Source organism: Ischnura elegans, chromosome 3 (genome assembly GCF_921293095.1).
Source record: "Ischnura elegans chromosome 3, ioIscEleg1.1, whole genome shotgun sequence".
Taxonomy (NCBI): domain Eukaryota; kingdom Metazoa; phylum Arthropoda; class Insecta; order Odonata; family Coenagrionidae; genus Ischnura; species Ischnura elegans.
The window spans coordinates 115,260,849-115,283,216 of NC_060248.1; the positions used below are offsets into that span (position 1 = coordinate 115,260,849).

General features: G+C 37.3%; 2 protein-coding genes across 3 annotated transcripts in view; both read left to right on the top strand.

The window, feature by feature from the left end:
- LOC124156394 overlaps nucleotides 1-1,760 on the top strand; it is a 436,715-nt gene extending 434,955 nt beyond the window's left edge. For both annotated transcript variants that reach the window (XM_046530931.1, XM_046530933.1), the window contains exon 7: nucleotides 805-1,760. In XM_046530931.1, coding sequence (XP_046386887.1) covers nucleotides 805-1,605 — 801 coding nt within the window. In that variant the 3' untranslated portion in view covers nucleotides 1,606-1,760. The remainder of the gene's footprint in view (nucleotides 1-804) is intronic.
- A 3,875-nt stretch (nucleotides 1,761-5,635) lies between these two features.
- Nucleotides 5,636-22,005, top strand: LOC124156395 (replication factor C subunit 3). Its single transcript, XM_046530934.1, has 7 exons — nucleotides 5,636-5,824; nucleotides 5,892-6,029; nucleotides 6,253-6,418; nucleotides 6,497-6,696; nucleotides 6,789-6,907; nucleotides 12,509-12,677; nucleotides 21,557-22,005. Exons 1-7 carry the CDS (start codon nucleotides 5,729-5,731, stop codon nucleotides 21,743-21,745), a joined length of 1,077 nt encoding a protein of 358 aa, XP_046386890.1. The 5' UTR covers nucleotides 5,636-5,728; the 3' UTR covers nucleotides 21,746-22,005.
- The last annotated feature ends 363 nt before the right edge of the window (nucleotides 22,006-22,368 follow it).

Sequence of the window (22,368 nt, forward strand, 5' to 3'; positions counted from 1 at the left end):
CTGTCACTCGAGAAGGGGTTTAAAAATCATGGGAATATGGAAATTAAATATTTTTATAGTCAATATAACTATAGTTCTAAATAATTTGGACACAAGTTATCATAGACTGGATTACTAAAAGTGTTCTTTTTATGAAGCAGAATGTATTCACTCTCTGACACAAGGGCGTACCCAGGATCATAACCAGGGGGGAAGGAAGGGGGGGCAAGCTATGGTCTAGGGGAGGGCAAGCCAAGTTGTGACATTTTAGCATGTAAAAGGTGAATGAAACAAACATTTTAAGAAAATTATAACAATACTTTATTAGTTTACGAGAGATTATCTTGAAAAAATAGTTTTATTTCAGTTGCATATCTTATACTAATACATATCATTTTTTGTGCGTTTAAAGAAAATTTGTTGAATACTTTTGTTTCAATTCAGTACTGATTTTGCTTGAAAACTTTTGCACTTTTTGCTTTTAAAAGGGGGCAGCTGCCCCTCACTGGGTACACCCATGCTCTGACACATAGTGTTCTATGTGGGTATCTTGATTTTAATGCCCATCTTTCCCAGTTAATGTTCAGATTCTCAGTTTTTTGCACATGATAAGTCACCTTTTCTCTCAGTTTCATTGTGTATTATCATTACATTTAGACTAAAAAACTGTTAAATCACAATGAATATGAAATAAATTTACTTTCATGAGATATTTTTCTCTTTCTTGCAACTTCTTTTTTCAAACTTTTCACATTTTATTGCTTAAGTTAAGTATCTCCAGTTTCTCTAAATTAATGGATGGTTTTTCTCTTCTATCTTCAACAGGGGCATCTCATTCCAAGGGGTTCTACGATTTATCTCGGGGATGATCTAGTCATTGATGGTGATTCCTCTGGTTCCAAGCCTGCTTTGGCAACAGATTCAGGAATACAAGAATCGCCATCCACTTGCTCAGAAGATAACAGTTCCTTAGCTTCTCCACAAGAGGTGCCCATGAATATACCGGTGGAGGGAGCTACTGAGTCCAGTGGGACTAAAGACAAAGTGGAAAGCCGTGACATGAGTAGTTTAGACATTCCTGCCTCCTTAGGAGTGATGCCATCAACATCAACGTCCACTGTCTCGTCAGCATCCTCAACGTCAATGGCAAACATTGCAGTGAGCAAAGTGGATCACGCCATACCCTATAGTAAGGAAGTGACAGCTATCACCAGGAACTTAGTGTCGTCATCTCTGAAGTCACTATCGGCCTCTCACCATCCCTTGCCCTCCTCCTTCTCAGACACTGCTGTGCCCGATCGTGTGCACAGGGCCTCAAAGGACGCCAGGTGGAACCTAAAGACTCTTCCGAGCCCGTTGAGGATTGGCACAAACGTGGAAGTGGTCGCTGAGGAGCGAGATGGCAAGTTGAAATCTCATGATTTGCTGGTGCCAAATTTGACTGCGGTTGATGGTTTGGAAGAATTTCCCGATGGGTTCCCTACTCAGACGAGAGAGGATGTGATATGTCCCGGGTGTGGGCGAGTGTTCCATCCTGAAATTCATTTGCAGTTCCTTCAACATTTCGGTGAATGTCAGAGCAGAAACAAGGCTAACAAAGCTGGAACATTCAAGACGCGGAATTGAAGTGATTCTCAGAATCTAGGAGGTAGTTGCTGATTGTTTCTCCTACCTTACTTGTGTGTAAACTCTCTGCTGAATTTATATTGCCACTCTCCCCTCTGTACAGTGTTTATTGTTCCTCATTTATTGATTAAATTATTTACATGATAATTTCACATAACATATTGTATTTTATTCATTCATGCCATGACATATTCCCACATCTCCATCTCAAATTCATGGCAATACACTTGCCTTATGGACAGGGCAGGGTTATCAAATGGGCGTAGGATTTGCCTTGCAGCCATTTGTTTTTAAGGGGTGGCAAGTGTCTTATCGCCCTTCTCTCTCTTCTGTTGCAACTCATTTCCCCTGCTTCCCTCGGAAAGATCATAATTATTACAATCTACTTTCCTTTTGAGTGGTTAATTCCATTAACTTGCAAATCCGATTGGAAATTTTTCATTCCCTCAATTATCACGACGGCACACATCATCACCAGAATGAAAATTTTCAAGCTCAGCCATATATTCAATTGCATTGCCAACTATTCAGAATCAATCTCTCATGAAAAAACTAATTTGAAATAATGGGCTCCTAGATTATTTCTATTGTAATGGACTGGATTGGTATATACCTTTAATTTTCCATTTTTCATCATGTGGCATACTACTTGAGCTAAGTGTGACAGAAAATTTATGGCCTTAACCCTTTCACAGATATGAAATATTAGAAATATCACTCACTGGTTGATGAAATATCCCAGGCTCCTGCTAAGAACATAATCACTTTTCAGCAACCTATTTCTCTCCATCTAGCATTGGGTGATTTGTTTTTGTGTACACTCTACTGCAATTCGTTCCCAAAACCCCAGCAGCAGAAAAAGCCCTCGCAGCATTGTACCAATATTTCAAACGTTACATTTTAGAGCTATGATTATTGAAACTTTTTTTACTAATAGGAACTATTGTGTGCACTACTGAAGGCATTGTTACTTTTTGACGTTGTGGTAATGTAAAGTAATGTTGCTAAATGACATTAAAATTTTTAGTTCCTATGGTATTTACAACAATGCACAAGTGCCTTCCTGGTGTGATATAGCTGCAGTCAGGCCCGTGCTGGGCTGCCGGGACACTATGGTGACTATAGGACATATCGCGGTGCGCCCTCCAGCCAGGAAATCTTTGGTGCCCTCCCGTTCCAAAACTGACAAAATTAACAATCAGAATACTAACATTGAGCTATGAACTTGATTTCAATGATGTCTTATTTGACAGCAAAAGTAACACCATCTTGAGCAAAGAAAATAACGATTAAAATTAATATAATTTAATCTGGTAAGATTCGATTCAATCTCAAGAGGGATTAAAGTTTCAAAATATATTTACATATCATATTAATCACACCAGGTAGTCCTCCCCTGCATAGTGATGGCGCCCTCTGGCTAGGGCCATCCATAAGAAGGCTTCCAGCACGGGCCTGGCTGCAGTGCAGCAGTGCCATTCATGGTTCCCAAAAACAAAATATATGATCATGCCATGCTGGAAAATTGTTTTTGAGTGAGTTTACCCTTTAGCAGTGGGAAACATCTGTGCACTAGTGCACCAGTGACTGTAGAGAAGAATATACATGAGTGTCGGACCCTCTCCCAACACCTGCCTTGGCCCTGAGTATCTCAATGGCCCAAACTCTTTCTTTCATGAATGGGACAATATGCTAGTTTCCTTCATAAAAAATCGGAAGGCATTGATAGCGATTCATTACCCTCCATTGTATTGTGAGTGTATTCATAATATGTATACAAATTATTTGGTTTAAGAAATTCCAGTTTAGAGGAATGTTAATGGTCAATTTGAACTCATTTGAAAAAGGCCAGATTGGTGCCTATGCGATTGATACCACTCCACATGACGTCACAGGGACTTAGATGCTGTACGAGTAGTCAGGAGTTTTAAATTGTCTGAGATTACTGATGTGTGCATGAGGCACAGAGCTCAGGGAAACATTTCTCAATAATCACCTATTAAAATTGCCTATGGTCAGAAAGTTTCCTTCGTTTGATAGGGTATTAATAATCCTTATTTGAGTCAAGCGCTACCTGCTAGCAGGGTACTCTGCTACCTGCTGGCAGCCTGCATTATCGGCGCTCATAGCCTCGCACCAAGGTGGCCTCACACAGTGGCAACCAGAACCAGAATGACGTCATACGGACTTTTCCCAGGATTCATACTTGAAAATGGGCACTTGAAAATTTTCACTTTTTATCATTAATCATGAAAAATATATATCGTCATTTAAAAATCTAAAATTGTGAAATACGTACTCCAGGAATAATAATGTTTCGATTTAGGCTATTAACCCCTTGGTTGGGGGCAGAAATTTCCTTATCTTTCACCTGGTGGGGAGTAAATCCACCGATTTTCGGAGATGCCGTTTTCGAAAAAAAATTTATAGTAAAGCTATTGCACAAAAATGGCAATATACTTAAAATATATTGGTATAGAACCTCTGAAAAAGCAAAAAATATGCAATGATGCATAAAGAATGAATATTCATGCCTTCTCCGCATAACATTGCGAGGCGACGGCACGCGCGACTATGGTCGCCCTCCCCACATGGGGAGCGGAGTCCGCGTGCGACTATAGTCGCTCTCCCCAGTTAAGGCGTTAAAAAAATAGGAATCCACCCTATTGACCTTTCCTTCTTACCCAAGCCTTTGCTTCATTGCTTTTTAGCTGCCACAAATTCCATTCCTTTGAGGCATTAGCTTGACCTCCCATTATCCTTTCAGTGGACCACAGGGACTAGATACAATTGAATGGAAGATTTTAAACCAAGGTGGGAAAAAATCAAATGATTTTCTTAGTTTCAAATGAACCTAGATTTGTGAACAAACTGCATGCAACATTAAATTTGTGGATTTTGGCAGATGAAATTATACATATTCATTTGATATTCCCCCAATCTGTTACGTAGTGGGAGTCCCCTCTGCAGGCTCTCTGGAAAAACTTCTGGAGAGGATATCACAGGTCTTTTACATACTCTGCCCTTACCAGGAGGGTAAATGCTAAATTTGACCAAATAGAGAGGAATACTTAGGAATTAGCTACTGCCGTCGAAAGGATAACGAACTGGAACTTTAATGATGCTGGCCAGGGCTGGAACTAGAAGTTTTGTCTAGGATTTTTCAAAGAATGCTCGTCTACAGCTGTAAAATTAGGTAGTTGTTGTCCCTGGCCACGGCCATTTGTCTGCTCAAGCAGGGATATGAGTTTGAAATACATATGTGCATGAGCATATATGTAGCATAAAGCATACCTATATACATTTACCCTCACAGCTTGATGAGTAAACACTTTCACTATTAAATTTGCACTATGTAAAAAATGCAGTAGTTTGACTACTTTTTGAGGAATTCTTTCATTAAAAATACTTGTTTAATAATGTCACTAGATGCTGTTGCAACACAACAAAACTGGATGTCCAAAATTATACACAAATGTGAAATTTACCATTTTTTTTATTGCAAGAATGATAGCATGCATGTCCAGAAAACAGCCTTTGTTCTACTTTCGTTTGTACATTTGAGCATTAGTCTAGTTTGCATCGGCAATGCATCATAAGAATACGGGCCAGGGACAAACATATATTGAATTTGCCACCACTGAGACTAAGTCCAGCATAGCCAACTTCTCTTGTAACCATTGATTTAGAGCTAACCTGGCGCGTCTTTAGGCACAAAATGCATTGTTTCGGGCTGATTTTATTAAAAATTTTGTTTACTCCTGATTTATATGAATTAAGACACTTCCTTATTCAGTCAAAAATTTCTCGAAATTCTGGTAAGTGAAATATCTCATTTTTAATACTTAAACGTTTCATTTGCCATGAAACTACATTAAATAATTTTATGAGCCAATAAATGTGCAGGTTATGAGATTTTTTAGTTAATAACCTTTGTAATTATCTGTCAATATAAATATTTAATTATCCTACTTTGTATGATTAACATTCATACGTTGGCAAACTGCCAAAGTTGCATTTCAGCACTCTCTTGTTTCTTACAATTGGCTCGAAACCCGCCAAAAGCGTTACATGTTATTTTGTGGAGACTGTGTTTGAAAAAAAGTGTTGTTGATCTACAAAAATGAGCGGAATGAATTTATGGATTGATAAATACCGCCCAGAGTCTTTAAACGAGCTCGATTATCACAAAGATCAGGCACAGCAGCTGAAGAATATTGTAAGATGCTAATGTAAATGCTTAGTACGAGTGGTCGTTACTTTTTTAAGACACTTATTATTTTTAGATACGGCAAGGCGATTTTCCTCATCTATTGGTGTTTGGACCTCGCGGAGCTGGGAAGAAAACCAGAGTTTATTGCATCCTTCGGCAGATATTTGGCCCTGGCGTTGATAAAATGAAAATCGAGCATCTCTCTTTCTTGGTATGTCATTTCTTCAAAATCAGTGAATGGTCGTGAAGGTTTGCTTACTTAGAAGTTGATTTTGCTCAAGTCAAGGAGAAATAAAATATGGTAATATGTTGATGGAACTAACGAAAGATTCAACTGCTAAAATGATAAAGCGTGAAGTTACGTGTTAATTTTGGAATGTTAAGGTGATCCCTTAAGAATGTCAATCATTTACGTTATGGTGCTATTATTTCAGACTCCGTCAAAGAAGAAGGTGGATATTACTACGTTGAGCAGTAATTACCACACTGAGGTTAATTTAAGTGATGTAGGAATTCACGACAGAATTGTTGTACAGGAGCTCATTAAAACCGTCGCCCAAGCTCATCAGATCGATACCTCAGGCCAATGGGACTTTAAAGGTAAGACGAGTTCCATTTGTCTTGTTGCTGATGTCTTCCGAATTCGTGTTTTATGACACTTAATAATCTATTTTTCAGTAATCGTGCTCACAAATGTTGACATGTTGACTCATGAAGCCCAACATGCCCTGCGACGTACCATGGAGAAATATGTGGCTACATGTCGTTTGATACTTTGCACTGAATCAACATCTCGAGTATTGCCTGCAATTAGGAGTCGTTGCCTTTCCATTAGGATTCCTGCTCCCACAGCTAAGGAAATTTGTGATGTTCTGCAGGTGGCCTTTTTCCTCCATAATATATTTTTTTGTACTATTATTACTTTTAAACTTTGACTTTACTCTACTTACATGTCCATATATTATTCCAGACTGTTTGCAGCAAGGAGGATTTAACCTTACCAGATGAATTAGCGGAAAGGATAGCTACCAAATCACGTCGCAATCTAAGGGTTGCTTTGCTTATGTGTGAATCTTGCAAAACTAGGCAGTAAGTGTATTTCTCTTGCATTATTTAGAAATAGTACTTGTGACATATATGGCTTGCACTGTGTAGTTAACTGCTATTTTGTGTAGTTTACTGTCATTTACTTAAATTTTAGCTGGCCTCAGGGGTGCCAAGTTATAAAAAATATTGGGGGTCTCAACCTGGGGGTCTTGCCCAGGGAAATTATATAAATAGTGAGTTTTAAAGTATTTTAGAGGAGTCATATGAACAATATTAGAACCCTGATTACTCGACTCTCGATAACTGGACACACTAGCAAAAATAAAAAAGTCTGAGATATTTCCTCCTTGCCCCTGTGATGAAATTTTGAGGAGGATCAGGCCCCATGGGGTCGTCACCACTGGCTGGCCTCATCATCTTCCTAGGCCATAGGTAGAGACATTTTGGGGTGAAAGAGGATTCATTTGCAGGGAATACGTTAGAGTATGGCACTCAAGAATTACAATGGGTGTTCGAACCCTTGATTTCCTTTACCCTGTGGCTACAGGCTTGTCATTTTCCACAACTTACGCAGGGTTAGACCACAGGGTCTAAAAAAATGATACACATATGTAATATTATTTAAAAGTATTGCAGTAATTTTAGTTGTTTAACATTGAAGAAGAATAAAGAAACACCATCCGTATTGCGTACATAGTCAGGGAATATTAACCCCTCAAGCGTGGCGGGCATTTAATTATATCCCATCTCAGCGGCCGGATGAGATTTAAAGGACTTCACCTTTTTGGCATACTATCATTCAATAATTTATATCTTTCATAATAATACGATCAGTATCATTGAAATTTTTTGTAAACTTGCGTAACATAATGCGCTACTGTACAATAATTTATGAGCGATTTGAAAAAATATTTATTGTTTTATGTATCTCCTTTTATGAACTTATGGATAAATTTTCAATTTCGAAAGATTTTAATTTGGTTTCGAATAAACTACGAGATCTCTAACATTCCATGCATTAAAGAAATACAATAACATGATGTTATTCAGTTATTTGTGGTTGAAAATTTCATAACAGATTGGATACTTTTGATAGGATTACCCGTTTCGCTTACTTGAAAATTTACCACTCCGCCCACTTCTCTGACTTTTTTCCATTATTACCGTATCATTTTATGTAGTTAATTACGTGCTTATGTTTCAAACGTCAATATGCGAATATTCAAATGATTTACCTTCGAAAATCTGCTTCGTGTGACATGATTTGAAGCTATCCAAACATAATCCCACCGCACATTTTTCACACCAGTACACGCAGTCTCTTCATTTCCCATATTAGGCACAAACTGCACACCCCCTTTGAGACTTTGATTTCTTCCCAGCTGAGGAATTGTCTTTAGGAAATGTATTTCTGTGAGTCTTGGTACTAAATTGTGTGATGAGTGACGACCATGTCCAAGCAGTTCGTATGACGTTGGATATTTCTAAAATATTACCTCGACCAATGGCACGCGAAATGATAAGTCAATTTTTTATATGTGTTTTTCCTATGAACAACGTATGAATTTAGGACTGCCGCATTCAATAGTCTCCTAAATAACTTCATACACCACTTGCAATAGTGTTTTCTTTCCATTAGGTACGAATGCAATAACAGGTCCTTGAAATTCACCCCACCGATGAATTTACTATAGCCTAACACACAAACAGACTTCGGAGTCTCTTTTTTGCCTTTCAATACTATTCCCTTTTCGTAGGATCCCCAATTATAAAAAATACCACACAGAGGAAGTACACCCGATGAGAATTTCAACACACTGGCTGAAGGGACACCACACAGCATGAATGACTCTAGTGGACTGAAGCTCGTGGTTTAGAAGCTCCCTCAAGAGACGAGAAAATATCTCGAAGGGGCCCTGGTATATGCTGACTGTGTAGATGGAATTTTATCTTCGTTGATTACTGTCCTGAAAAAAATATAAAAAATAAATGCAGAGCGAAGCACATAGCCCCTGGGTCATTCCATGTCAGTTCACCCAGGCATGGCACCCACCGACTCGGATTTTAATGAAATTTTTGTCACTAGCTGCTATCACCTATCTAATGACCCATGTAAAATAGGTACATCTGTTATCATTGATACCAACTTCATGGAGCAGGAAGAAAGTAATGGAAGAGTTTCATGTGAGTGAGTACACTGCCTGCCAAGCAAGAGAACTTTTCAGAGACAATGGAAAATTAGCTGCACCTGAATTGAGAAAAGGGAAGGCAAAAATAAAACATTACAATTAGTTAGGACTTTCTATGAAAGTGATGAGTACTCCAGAATGATGCCTGGAAAGAAAGATTCCATTAGTATCTCCAAAAATGTACATGTTCAGAAGAGATTATTACTTGCTAACTTGAAGGAATTGTATTCCACTTTTAAATTTGACTTCCCCAGAATTAAAATTGGCTTTTCTAAATTCTGCAACCTAGGTCCAAAATGGTTTGTGGTAGCAGGATCTCCTGGAACGCATTCAATGTGTGTTTGCACAATTCATTAAAATGTCAACCTACTGCTTAATGCCTGTAATATAGAGGAAACAAGCCAGGACCTAATTGGTTATTTCGTGTGCTCTAGAAATAATAGGGACTGTATACTGCGACATTGCTCTAAGAGTCCTTCACATGAAATATTGAAAAGCTTACTGCTGAAAAAGTTTGAACAAGGTGACCCCAGAGATGAAGTTTCATACAGTCAGTGGGTTTCCAGGGACTGATATCAACTGGTGAACTTCACTGCGACATTTGATGAATACCGATTAACTTTAATTGAAAGAGTGGAAAAACTGGTGCCCCATTCATTTATTACGAAGGTACAGGCAAACTACCTTAAGCAAATGAAAGAAAATCTTGGACCCCATGAAGCAGCTGTTCTCTTTGACTTCAGTGAGACTACTCATAGGTTATCCAGGATGAGGCACAAGGGTATCACTGGACAAGTGATAGTTGTACGGTACACCCTGTTGTGATTTATACTCGAGATCACCTGACTAAACAGCTTATTATTTCCAGTTTATGCATCTTGTCAGATGATTTGGATCATAATGTAGCTTTTGTTTATGAAACCCAAAGAAAAATATTTAGCATTGTCAAAGAAAATTTTACTTTGGTCAAAAAATTGAGTTACTTCAGTGATGGTTGTGCAGGACGGTACAAGAACTGCAAAAAATTTCTCAATCTTTGCAAGCATTACCAGGATTTCTCCTTAATGGCATCACGGACATTCTTTGCTACAAGCCATGGAAAATCCCCATGTGATGGAATTGGTGGTATTGTTAAGCATTTAGTTGCCCATGAGAGCCTCCAGAGATGTTCGGGAGATGCCTTAAACACATTGAAGTGTATTATTTAAATAATTTTATTTAAATTAGTATTTCCATTTATCCTCTAATGCACAGTAAGAGTCTAATGTATTTTGATACCAATTTTTCCATAAACTAAACACTAGAAAAATGGGTAAATTCCAGGAAAAAAGCATCATTTCACATTTCTGAGCCATTTGGACTCTTTTCCCCTCAGCTGCCACAAGCCAAGTATTGTTATTAAAAACAATTGTATGAACAAGAGCCACATTCACTAGACTACATGTTTGGTCTTAGATTTACTGACCAATATTTCAAATATATCCTCATGAAGGTATGGATACACTTATACTTATTATCTTACAGCACGTGTCCAAAATCCCTCTCACGGGGGCAGAAAAAAAAGTAAAACCTGAAATACTCATGGTGGCAGTCAAAACACCACCATTTTTATTTCACAGTATATTGGAGCACATATTAACCTTCAATTTAAAAAAAAATTGGATGAGTTAACTGCTCTGCCTTTTGGTGACAATTCTGAAAATATGAAGTAATGTTTTTGAGCTAAAAAAATCGGTTAATTAACAACTGTTGACATCATTTTGGCTAACATAACAATGCAAGGGGAATAAAAGACATTACTATGAAAGCTATGTACTTGGATAGACAAGGGGTCAAAATTTCATTCAAATATATCATGTGGTTTCTGAGTTATAACTTTTTACCCTGTGCCCTGCACTCTGGAATTTTACTCCCACTAGCGCCACTTCTGAGCAAACATCTCAAACTTCGACTCCTCATATCTTGCAAACTATGAGAGTGAGAGAGGAAATATTTTACATGGGTCATTAGATAGGTGATAGCAGCTAGTGACAAAAATTTCATTAAAATCCGAGTCGGTGGGTGTCATTTTGAAAATGTCTGGGTGATTTGACGTGGAATAACCCCCCTTCGCTTAGGACGCTAAGGACTAACGAGGCGGACCAAACACACTTGGGGCTCGAGGTGACGACAAACAAGGAAAAGACGGAGAGAAAGCATTGAGCTTAGAAGGTACCGTATCTCAAGCTAAAGTAGCTGACCCATCTCGACGTATCTGAAGCAGAATAGGCGGAAGTTTTCATGATAGAACAGTTGAAGGAAGGCGTTGAGTTTTTGGACCGAAGTCATCAACGTGCTGGTTTAAAACGGAATTTTATCAAAGCATTTTTTTTTAATCTTGAAGGCATAAGGCTGCTATGAATATTTTATTGGAGAGGAAAAACATTTCTTCAAAAGATAGAGCAATTAGTTTTAATTTAACATACAATATCTGGCGGAGAAAAAATATTTATACAGTAGGTCAGGAAGCGTACTGGGTACGCATGACAGCGGCGTACGAAATTGAAAGGGCGCATACTGGGTACGCATGACGGCATTGAGGGGTTAAAGTGGAATACAAACATCCTTCTCGAGAAAATCTGAAGTGTTAGCCATTTTTATTTCATCCTGGGAGGATTGATGCAAACTGTTCAAGAAGTTTACTATTTCTAATGCCAAAGACGGTTGTTTCTTGTACTTACCAACTTTATAGGAATTATGTCGGTAAAAATTGGATGAAATGATGAGTTAATCTTTTGAAAATTGTAATTTGTGGTGACATTCAAAGATTATGTAATTTTCATCTCAGTAATCATTTTTGATATAAAGAAACTGTTACGTATCTATCTATCACAGTAAGCACTTAAGATTAACCTGGGATTTTGTTAAATTTCCGTGGAAAATCTGGAATTATGCATGAATTTTACTGCTTTCAATGGTTAAAATTCTCAGTTGAATTGTTAGAGATGTTATTGGGTATTTTATGGGAATGTGGATGAAAGAAGGTGTATGTCTATCTTCTATATTGAAAATGTTCCATGCTATTTATGGTATTCATCAAGTTTTTTTATTTATTAGTAGCCCTTTATCACTGCTGTGGGTTGTTTACACTGTCGTAATGTGGGGTTAATAGGCAATCAGCTCTCAGGAAAAGTGATGGTGATCGAATTTTTCAGATATTTCTGATTTTAAAGAGAAAATAATGGGATCTTGATTTATCTTTAACTTGAAATGATGATAGCAATATTTATATAGGTAGACTCAAGCAATATTTCTTCAAATTTTAGGTTCATAGATCCTTTGTCAAATAGAGATACCTATTGTTGTATTAAGAGAATACTTTAGGCTTCAGAAGTTGATTTTAAAGTTTGACCCAAATGTCACCATCTGAAACAATTGGTTTTGTGTACCAAGTTATGTCTGTCTGCTATTTCAGGTATCCATTTGCTGCAGATCAGGAGATCCTTGAACCTGATTGGCGGGTGTACTTGGAGCAGACTGCTAAGGAGGTCGTGAAAGAACAGTCTGCACAGCAATTGCTGAAGATTCGTGAGAGGCTTTATAACCTATACTCTCAAGGAATTCCAGGGGAGGAAATTATAAAGGTTGGTGGTGGTAGAAATATCTATTTCCTGGGTTTTTAATGTGTTTTTCTGTTGAGATCATGATGATGAACATTGTTGTGAGGAAGTCAATTGACTTTACCTGTGTTCTAACCTGGACTTCCTTAGGGAATATGTTGCAAATTTCTTCATCATTTTTTTCAAGTTTCTCTTGTTCATGTGACTGCATATTAAGGGTTATTCATGCAATGCGTTAAAATATTTGTTGATCTATTCTGACAAAGATGGAGAAATATTCTGATAATGGCTCTGTAGAGGCGGTGAAAAATCAAATGAAATATGTAATGAAAAACTAGCCTGATGAAATCTGGGAGTTATAAAAAAATAACTTATGTATGCTTGCTAAGGATTGGAAGGATCGATTCAACCAGTTTGAAAATGTCTAAATTTTCTAATGTCAAATACAGTATTCTTTGTGCTTACAATGTTTAAAGAAATTCAGTAGGCATAAAGTGGATGAAATGATGTGCTAATCTTTTGAAAAAATTAATTTTGCTGGAATTCAAAGATTGTTGCGTTTTTATCTCTGTAATAATTTTTGTCAGAAACAAACTGTTGCCTACAAAGTGACAGTAATACATAATAGCCATAGAAAGTTAAACCCCACTTTGGAAATGAGGGAACTTAATACATTCCTCCCTGGAATGCTAACGTTAGGCTAAGTTTAAACGTTTGTATTGGTCAAATGAAAAAGATGTCCCCACACTATTATTGGAACATAGTGATCGATTTGAAACTATATAGCAACGATTTGTAACTGGGTAGTACACTCAATTATTTGCTATGAAGCAACCTGCAAGTTGTTTCCTAGTAATTTCCCGAGTGTGTAAACCTCCAAATTCATAAGTTACTTAATTATCATCAACCATTGACCTTTGTGTGTTCATCCCACATCTCTCTTTCTATGACCGTGATCCATCCAAATGCATTTCTCAACATGAAGAGTACGAGCGTCATTAGTTGACAAGTATTAAGGGAGCAGATGATGCTTTGGATCGCCACGCGAAACTTAACTCAGAAATTCTCCATCTCGGAAATAGAAAGCAGACTACAATGAACAAGTTTCTTTAGAAAATTACAAGTGTAGAAAATAAAAATCTGCTTATAATAATCTTTAAATGTCTTATTAATCGTCGTATCAATATTGATATATCAATCGATATATATTTATCGAAATGGGTTCATTCAGAGCACAAATGTGTATTGCTGTTGCCGGGATTAATAGTAAAGAAAATGTAGCACAATTTTTATGAATTTTTAAAACAAGGTACAGGCATCCCCCGAGTTACGTAAGAGATGCGTTCCGGCAAACTCTGCGTAAGTCGAAATTTACGTAAGTCGAACCTTTGCGTTAGTGCTTCAGAGATTGCGATCGGCGCGGTGAAATTATCAGTGGAGAAATGTTCGGTAAATTCTCGGTGAAGTTTCATTCAATTCACTGCGATATTCATGAACTCTACCGCGTATTCTTACGTTATTAGATACAAAATCGAGAAACATTAATACAGTCTGAGAGTTGCATCTCGAGCATTGTCAATCAAAATGCGTTATATTATTCCCAGAGTTGACCAATTGCGTGGATTCAGGAAAGTATGGTATCTCAACGCTACATTACTAAAATGAATGCTTAAATTGATTCATTATGTTATACTGCGATCTAAGGGCCCAAAGAATGCATCGTCTACCTACCTATAATCATTATATCTTCTGCCTTTTATATATTACGTTGATCGATGAATCTGGTGGTTTCACTGTCACAGTTAATACACTTAGGAGCAGTGTCTAGGATTATGAGCAAATAACAGACAAAAGAACACCAGTAAATTACTATATTCTTAGATACATTCACACGCACATACACTCAATCTTTCACGCACGGAAACATACTTTCATTCTCTCATATCTCAATAGAATAACGTGAAAATATCGTCATTTGAATATTTACTTCGCTGGAAACATCGCAGAGTATCTCCAAAGCATGAAGCTAATTAAAAGTGAGCTTTTATTCAGCCAACTGTGCGTGCAACAAAGAGGGTGGGTAAAAGCTTTCAATGACGCAATATTCATTTACAGTTGCACACAATATGAGAGAACGAGAAAATGCAGCTTAATAAAATTTTCCGCCAGAAACATGTAAACAATTACGCAATTAATATCGTGTGTCAATTTTTTCTTAACTTTTTCGCGGCGTTCATTGCCAACACTCAAAGTTTCAATGCCGTTACGTGGGTACTAAGCAATTCTTTTCCGCAATAAAGATTTCTGATTTCAATGCCACAGATGGAAATTTCCCAACTTAAGGATACAATTTTTAAATAGTTGAAAGTCGGAGTTCGGGTGTGCATGCTGTATAACAAGTTTTATCGTACAGGAATGATCGCAACCACATCCATCGCTAGAACTGCAAATTTTCACGTTGATTGCTGACTTGGGATTTATAAGCGATTTTTCTACAGAAATTAATGAAAATTCCTTCGAGGAATGACAAAAATTGGTCACTTTGTTATTTTTAGCATGTAAAAAACTCGATAACTATTCGATATTTTTTCTACCATAGGTTGTACGAGTGAATATCTACTTCTTCGCGCTCGCATTCGAAAATTAACGTAATCATTTGAAATACGGGTATCACTTACGTAAGTACGGATTTACGTAAGTCGAGACATACGTAACTCGGGGGATGCCTGTATTGATATATTCAGGGTTATCATAAATTTCTACGAGTAATCTCTGAGAAAGAAGAAATGAACTATCTAAACTTGTCCTCTTAAAACATGTACGACAGATCACGAGAGAATGACGACATTTTTATGTAATTGTATCTAGAAAACATCGTAATTTTCATTCACATGGTTTTTTTGGCACTTTAGTGCTAATTTTCATTATTTTTTATGTGAAAAGAGTTCAGGAAGGTGATCCTACAAGAACTTCAGACAGTAATTGTAGATATGAGGACTTTTCCATGGATTACAGTAACCTCAATTTCTATTATTTACTTCCCTGGATAGCACGTTTTCCTGAATAGCACGATCATTTTTTTTAGTCTCTTCAAAAACGTACTCAAGAAGTAGTACTGTATTTAAAAAAAATATATAATATTTTCTCTCAGAGATTCAACGAAATGGTTGGTTGGAATTGGTGGAGGTAGATCTCACCCTAGCTTGGTGTAGTGGAAATAATAAGCCCGGTGTATCCTAGCATTAAATCAGTAATTCCGATGATTTTGCATTCGTTTTTATTTTTTTATGAAGATCGTGGAAAATTTTGAGGGAGAGTGAAAATCATGCAGGGATAATGTGCAGCCAGACAATCCACAGCCTGATAATCGGAAGTGTGCTGTATATTATTGTATCTCAGCGGATCTGTTATCCTGTTATCTGTATCATAAAAAAGTGAGAAAAAAAACAAATCATTGCTCCCTAGCATACCTTAAAAACGATCAAAATAAAGAATCGGAGCAGGAATTGATAGGGACAGGAAATGGTGAATCCCTTCTACCGAGGAGATAGCTGGACTTCCTAGTGGTGCAGCAAGGGGGGGTTTTGAGGGATAAAAACCCCTCCAGAGCTCAAGAGAAATTTTTTATGAAAATATTTTATTGTGACAAATTTAGTTACAAATATTAGGGGGACGGATGACTCACAACCGAAACATCGAACTATTCACTCAGCTGTAAAACTCTCCAGTTTGTAACATTTATCATAAAAATATTCTGTGGGAGGGGCCCCCGCTTACCCTGGTGGGTATTCTATGCCCCCAGACTCCTAAGTATTAGTTGTGCCTGAAACCCTCCTTAGCCTTAATTCCTAGCTGCGTCCCTTGGGCTTCCCACCTTTCCTAATGAGCTATTTAGTGACAAGTGGTAAGAGAGTTTATGACAGATGCTTAAAGCTAAGGGTGAAAACTCTCAACAGCTGTAAGAATCTTTACCCTTAACCAGTGACGTGCAATTCTTGTTACACTACCAGTGACGTCTACCAGTCTGGGTGACCGCAATAAATCAAAACTTCATAAAGGGGCCTATTACGTAACTTTTATCGGAGCTAGAGCTATCTGTAACTCCGCCCGGATTTGTTTTGATTTGTAGCTCCAACCCTATTACGTACCGGCAGGAGTTACGAGAAGTCTCCGAAAGAATGCGGAGCTACAGTGGCTATGAAAAATTCGGAAAGCAAATCTCCAGAAATGAGTCAACCAATAGGAGCTTAGGTATCCGATAGTAAATGTTTCTGAGCAGACGGGTTTAACATGAATTTCGGAATGGAGTCCCAAACTTGTATTTCGTAAGTTAACGTGAAATAATCAATATAAACTACATTGTTGAAATGTTTATACTTTAAAGCTTATTCATATACAGTTATATGTCATCCATTGTATACAGTCATTCATTTATCGTCGAATGCAAACCTATTCTCTGCCGTTTATATTATGGCAATGAATACAATTTTAGATACCGGCAAAGGTCGGAGAAAATGAGCAGGAAGCAGTGCGTGGTGCTCACTAATGTTATGAGTGACCACAGAAGCTTTGCCCTTGGCGTATTCCAAGGAATAAATGGGGAGGCAACAATGAATAAAATGTGGGGTGATAAACCTTAATATTTCATAGACAATTAAGAAAAATGTGCTAGTGAGATTGACAGATGCCTACACAGAACGGAGATATAATTGCACACACACCGACACATTTTTTTAATACCAATAATGAAAATAAAAATGAGATAACTCCAGCCCGATTTCCTTCGCTTCTCTACTGTCATTTGTTGATGTCTGCCGACAGAATCTGAAGGATTTGGCAATGGATCGACCAATAAACATATAATGGGGAAGGATAATGAGGGTGTTTACGGAGTATGTAAGAAGAAGGAGGCATCTGACATTAGAAAGGAGACGAATAAGGGGTTCCCACAATCCGATCGAATTAGATGAAGACCATTTTCGAATGTTTTCCAGAGTGTCGAAAAACATTTTTCAACATCTCTGCCGGTCTCTGGGACCCACACTACACGCAGTAAGGAAGGAAGCGCGGAATATCTCAGACGCAGAATAAGAAGATTCAACATTACACACGCTCATAGTGGTATCATGAAAATTCTTTAATAATATTTATCTGTTTTTCCACGTTTAGTCCAGATATTCTGCGTTTCCTTAGTGTGGGTCCCAGAGATCGGCAGAGATATTGAAAAATTTCTTTCGACACTCTGAAAAACATTCGAAAATGGTCTTCATATAATTCGATCGGATAGTGGGAACCCCTTATTCGTCTCATTTCTAATGTCAGATGCCTCCTTCTTCTTTCATACTCCGCAAACACCCTCATCATCCTTCCCCAAATATGTTTATTGGTCCATCCATTGCCAAATCCTTCAGATTCCGACCTTCCGACGGCAGAAATCAACAAATGACAGTGGAGAAGCGAAGGAAATCGGGCTGGAGTTACCATAAGGACGGGTCAGAAGCCTGCGTTATTCTAGCCCCGAGATAGCTCCAGTTCGCAACTCCTATCGGAGTTATTTTGACTACTGTAATCGCAAATTGAGCTATGGCAGCCATCATAACTCTTATAGCTCCATAGCTCCGGAGTTATGACTTACGTAATAAGCCCCATAATATTGCTACGCCATTTTTATTGTTTTGTTTAATTTTTCTTTGAATGGTTAACTATTTTAAAACTTATATTAAAATTTTTACACTCCCAATACGAACCAATTTGTCATAAAAAATTGTGATTTGAAGCAGGATCAAAAAACTGATGCCAAAAACAATTGAGTTATAATTATTATATTTATGTATCAATATTTCGCCAGATTCAAAAAAGGCCTTAAATGTTAAAGTTGGAAGGCTAAGTAGTAAGTAGCCATGAAATTTATCCCGCTTATTCCTTTTCTTGATGCATTCTTAGTAAGTGACGTGCGGTCTGACAGACCGCTAATCGAGTTCAGTTGCAAATTTACAGAAATTAATGAGAGGAACGTTAAATTTTAAGAGTGGGATGTCCTTGTTATGCAAAAATATGAAGCTAACGAGAAATATAGATATTTTGAAATCTTAATTTTGAAAATATTCATAATTTTAGAAATGCAGCAGTCTCTCAGACCGCACCGGTTAAGGGTTAAGGATGTGGATAAATCTACATGGATTCATTGCATAGTTGGTAATAGGAATGCTGTTGGCAATTCAAATGACGAGTTTTATTCATGTTTAGCCAACTAGAAAAAAAAAACTTAGTAAACTTTCATTCCGAAGTATTGAAAGTCTAAACTTGGACTCTTTGCCAGAGTTGATTATTTGAATTTTAAGAATGTAAAAAATTTGACCATACCATTTTTATATGTTTGTGTAATTTTTAATGAATGATTGTTTTTAATCCAAATTAATTCAATATCAGGACAATATTTTTTTCACAATAACTCTTTGATCTTAACAAAGTGATAGCTTTGATCAAATAATTTGGAATGGTGTGAGCTATCAACAATGCGATTGCCAAGTCTCACCTATTTTGAGATTACCATATTTGACAGCATATAAGACATATTGGCATATATGACGCACCCTTATTTAGAAGGCCAAACACAAGGAAAAAGAGTTTCAATAGTCCATGCGACAGCACATTACCTCATTACAGTGAGTCCTCGTTCTATGTCACCCCATTTAACGTCATTTCGCGATAACGTCACGAAAATTTTGAGACCGTCATTCGTTTATCGCACCTTCGCTTCGCGATAACGACAAGGCTTTTAAATTTCGCGCGATAAAAAAATGCGAAGCAGTGGGCGTTGCAGGTTGTTCTTTTTGTGGGCGGTAATACAGTCAGTCTAAACTAAGTGTAAAACGGTGTGTTTATTGTTTATTGCGATTACGGTGTTAGCAAATTTTCTGCAAAATGAATTCTTAGGTAGGTGCGCAAGGTTTTACTAGATATAATGGTTTTCAGGAACCTAAAAAGTGATTTCAAGGAATTTTTCCTTGTAGAACTCGGAGTTTTTGTCGTCACTTTTTTCGCCGTGTTCACAATAATTTTGGTTCCTGTAACTGCGACGATGTTTCAGCGATGATGATGCCCAGGCGACGCTCGCCCGGGCGACCACCATAGCGAAGCCGAAAAGCAAATGTGGGAAGATACAAAAATGGTGAAGGATTTACGTCAGTGCTGCTATTGTCGTCAATGAAGACAGGAACTCGTATTTATGCCGTAGCTTGGCATTCCCATCGTAAAAAATGCCCCAGATATGATACGCTAAAATTTTTTCGCGTAGGAATTGTGAGGTCTAGGAGCCGATATTCACTTTTTACATTGTTTCTTATGGGATATTATGTTTCGATTAACGTCATTTCGTTTATCGTCACATTATTCAGGAACGGTAAGTGACGTTAAACGAGGACTCACTGTATCTTAAAATGTGGTTTCTTATAGTTCTCGTGTTTTGTAAAAGCCAAATAAACAATCATTGAATGTAATCACCAAACATTTTTAATAAGGAAAATTAACAAAGAGCGAGCTATTTTGAACATGATATGTAAATTTCAACAATGAATAAATGAATGAACGGCAAGCAATCTAACGTAATACAGAATAAAGCAGAAACAGCAAAAAACACGGATTCAAGGAAAATGTTGCCTATCATGAAATTAGAATTTAATCACTTTCAAAACCTTAAAAATCCTTTTCACTATCATCATCATCATCAAAAACGAGAATATTGTTATGTTTTTTGGTTTTTGTAGCCTGCAGTTGATATTCCTGCGGTCGCCAAATACATAAAATTTTTTTCGGTGGGTGTTGGACCGAAATGCCTTGCTGCTGCTCTGTTTCCATTCACTTTGGCATAGTTTATACTAAATTGTATAGCTTAATCTCTTGCTTGCTGTAGTCATATTTTCCAGGGTATTTTTTTAAACAAGTATTTTTAAGCACTGATACCGACATGTTTATACAGAGTAGCTCGGATACCGACATATGTGTCGGTTGAGTGTCGGCGTCATACGTTGAACGAGTAATACAATGTTCTACTATGTGCTTCTCCTTGCTCCGCGGGAGGGCGGAGCAAGCGCTACTGGTTTTGTTTACTTTTTGATAGGAACGGTACGGTGTCTGAAGGAAACTATACCAGCTCTCTCTTTTGAGCTATATTTTTGCTGGCAAAAATTTAGTTAAACCTGATAAAATAATTATGGCAGATATAGAAAAAGTTGTCTCTAGACCTTTATCGAGGCTAAAAATAGCACTCAGTATAGAAAGTTAACCTGTGTCCATCACGTATAAGACATTGATAACTTTTTTGAGGCCAAATTTTGGAAAAAAAGTGTCTTATATGCCGTCCAATACTAGGGTAATACTTGGGTAGGTAATAGGGTGGTTTACTGTTATTTTTTATTATCTAAATCGAAAGATTATTACTCCTGGAGTGCGCATTTCACACTTTTAGATTTTGAAATGACGATATCTATTTTTTGCGATAAAATGAAAAGTGAAAATTTTCAAGTGCGCAAAAACGAGACGGCTAAGAATGAATGCTGGGAAAAGCCCATCTGACATCATTCTGGTTCCCGCTGCCTCAAAGTGAGGTTACCTTGGGGCAAGGATATGTGCACCGCTGCGATGCATGCTGCTAGTAGGTAGTAGAGTACCCTGCTAGCAAATAGCGCTTGGCTTAAATAAGGATTATTAATACCCTATCAAACGAAGGAAACTTTCCTACCATAGGTAATTTTAATAGGTGATTATTAAGATATGTTTCCCTGAGCTCCGTACCACATGCATGCATTGGTAGTCTCAGGTGATGTAGAAGTCCTATCTACTCCTATTTCTTTCCAGATTTCATGCATCCACTTATTCTTAATTTATTTCTCATATTTTTATAGGGTCTTCTCCAAGGCCTGGTAAAAAATTGCGATGGTCAACTGAAGGTGAAAGTGGCATCAGAGGCTGCCAACAAGGAATATTCTCTTCGGCAAGGAAATAACCCTATAATTCATATGGAAGCTTTCGTAGCGAAGTTCATGGCAGTTTATAAAGAGTTTATGGAGGAATCTCTTGGAGATATGTTTTGATGATTTTATTTCAGAGTTATGATTTGATCAGCAACGCAAAGTCATTTCTAATCTCTAAGCCTTATGAACTTTTCTAAGTATCCTGAATTGTATCAGGGGGCTTTATTTTCATATTGGACCAACCTACAAACCAAAAATTATTCCCTCTGCTGTTTTATGCCCGCAGTTGATGTTATACCAGTTTTTATTCATGAATCCAAATGAAAACTAGCAATTCCAATGTATTAATACTTGTTAAAATAAATTATTTTTTGGTAAAACTTTGTGAATTTTTTTTTCTTATTAAATAGCAATATACAGAAGTATGGAGTACAGTACAGGGCTATGGAGTAAAGTTAATGTTCTATGTATGTTTTTATTGCTGTATTCCCACTTTAGTGGTAATGGCACCTTTCAAGCAAGCCATACTTATGCTTGGTGGTGGCAGTAGCGTGTAATCTGCATGGTGAAATAAGCCTACGCGCTACAGTATGAAAATTATAATACATATGAAGATATTTTATGGATTTAAAACGAAAATCATCTGATATAAATTATCAAGGAGTTATGTTTTGGAGGTGATTTAAAAAAAATGCCATTTATGTTCAAGCTTCATTAATTTTCTAATGATGCTTACAACTTAA

Excerpts from the sequence above, each read along its gene's own strand:
- LOC124156395 (XM_046530934.1), top strand. The coding sequence starts at position 5,729 with ATGAGCGGAATGAATTTATGGATTGATAAATACCGCCCAGAGTCTTTA. Across the intron at positions 5,825-5,891 it reads CACAGCAGCTGAAGAATATT|ATACGGCAAGGCGATTTTCC; the intron begins GTAAGATGCTAA and ends TATTATTTTTAG. Across the intron at positions 12,678-21,556 it reads CAGGGGAGGAAATTATAAAG|GGTCTTCTCCAAGGCCTGGT; the intron begins GTTGGTGGTGGT and ends ATATTTTTATAG.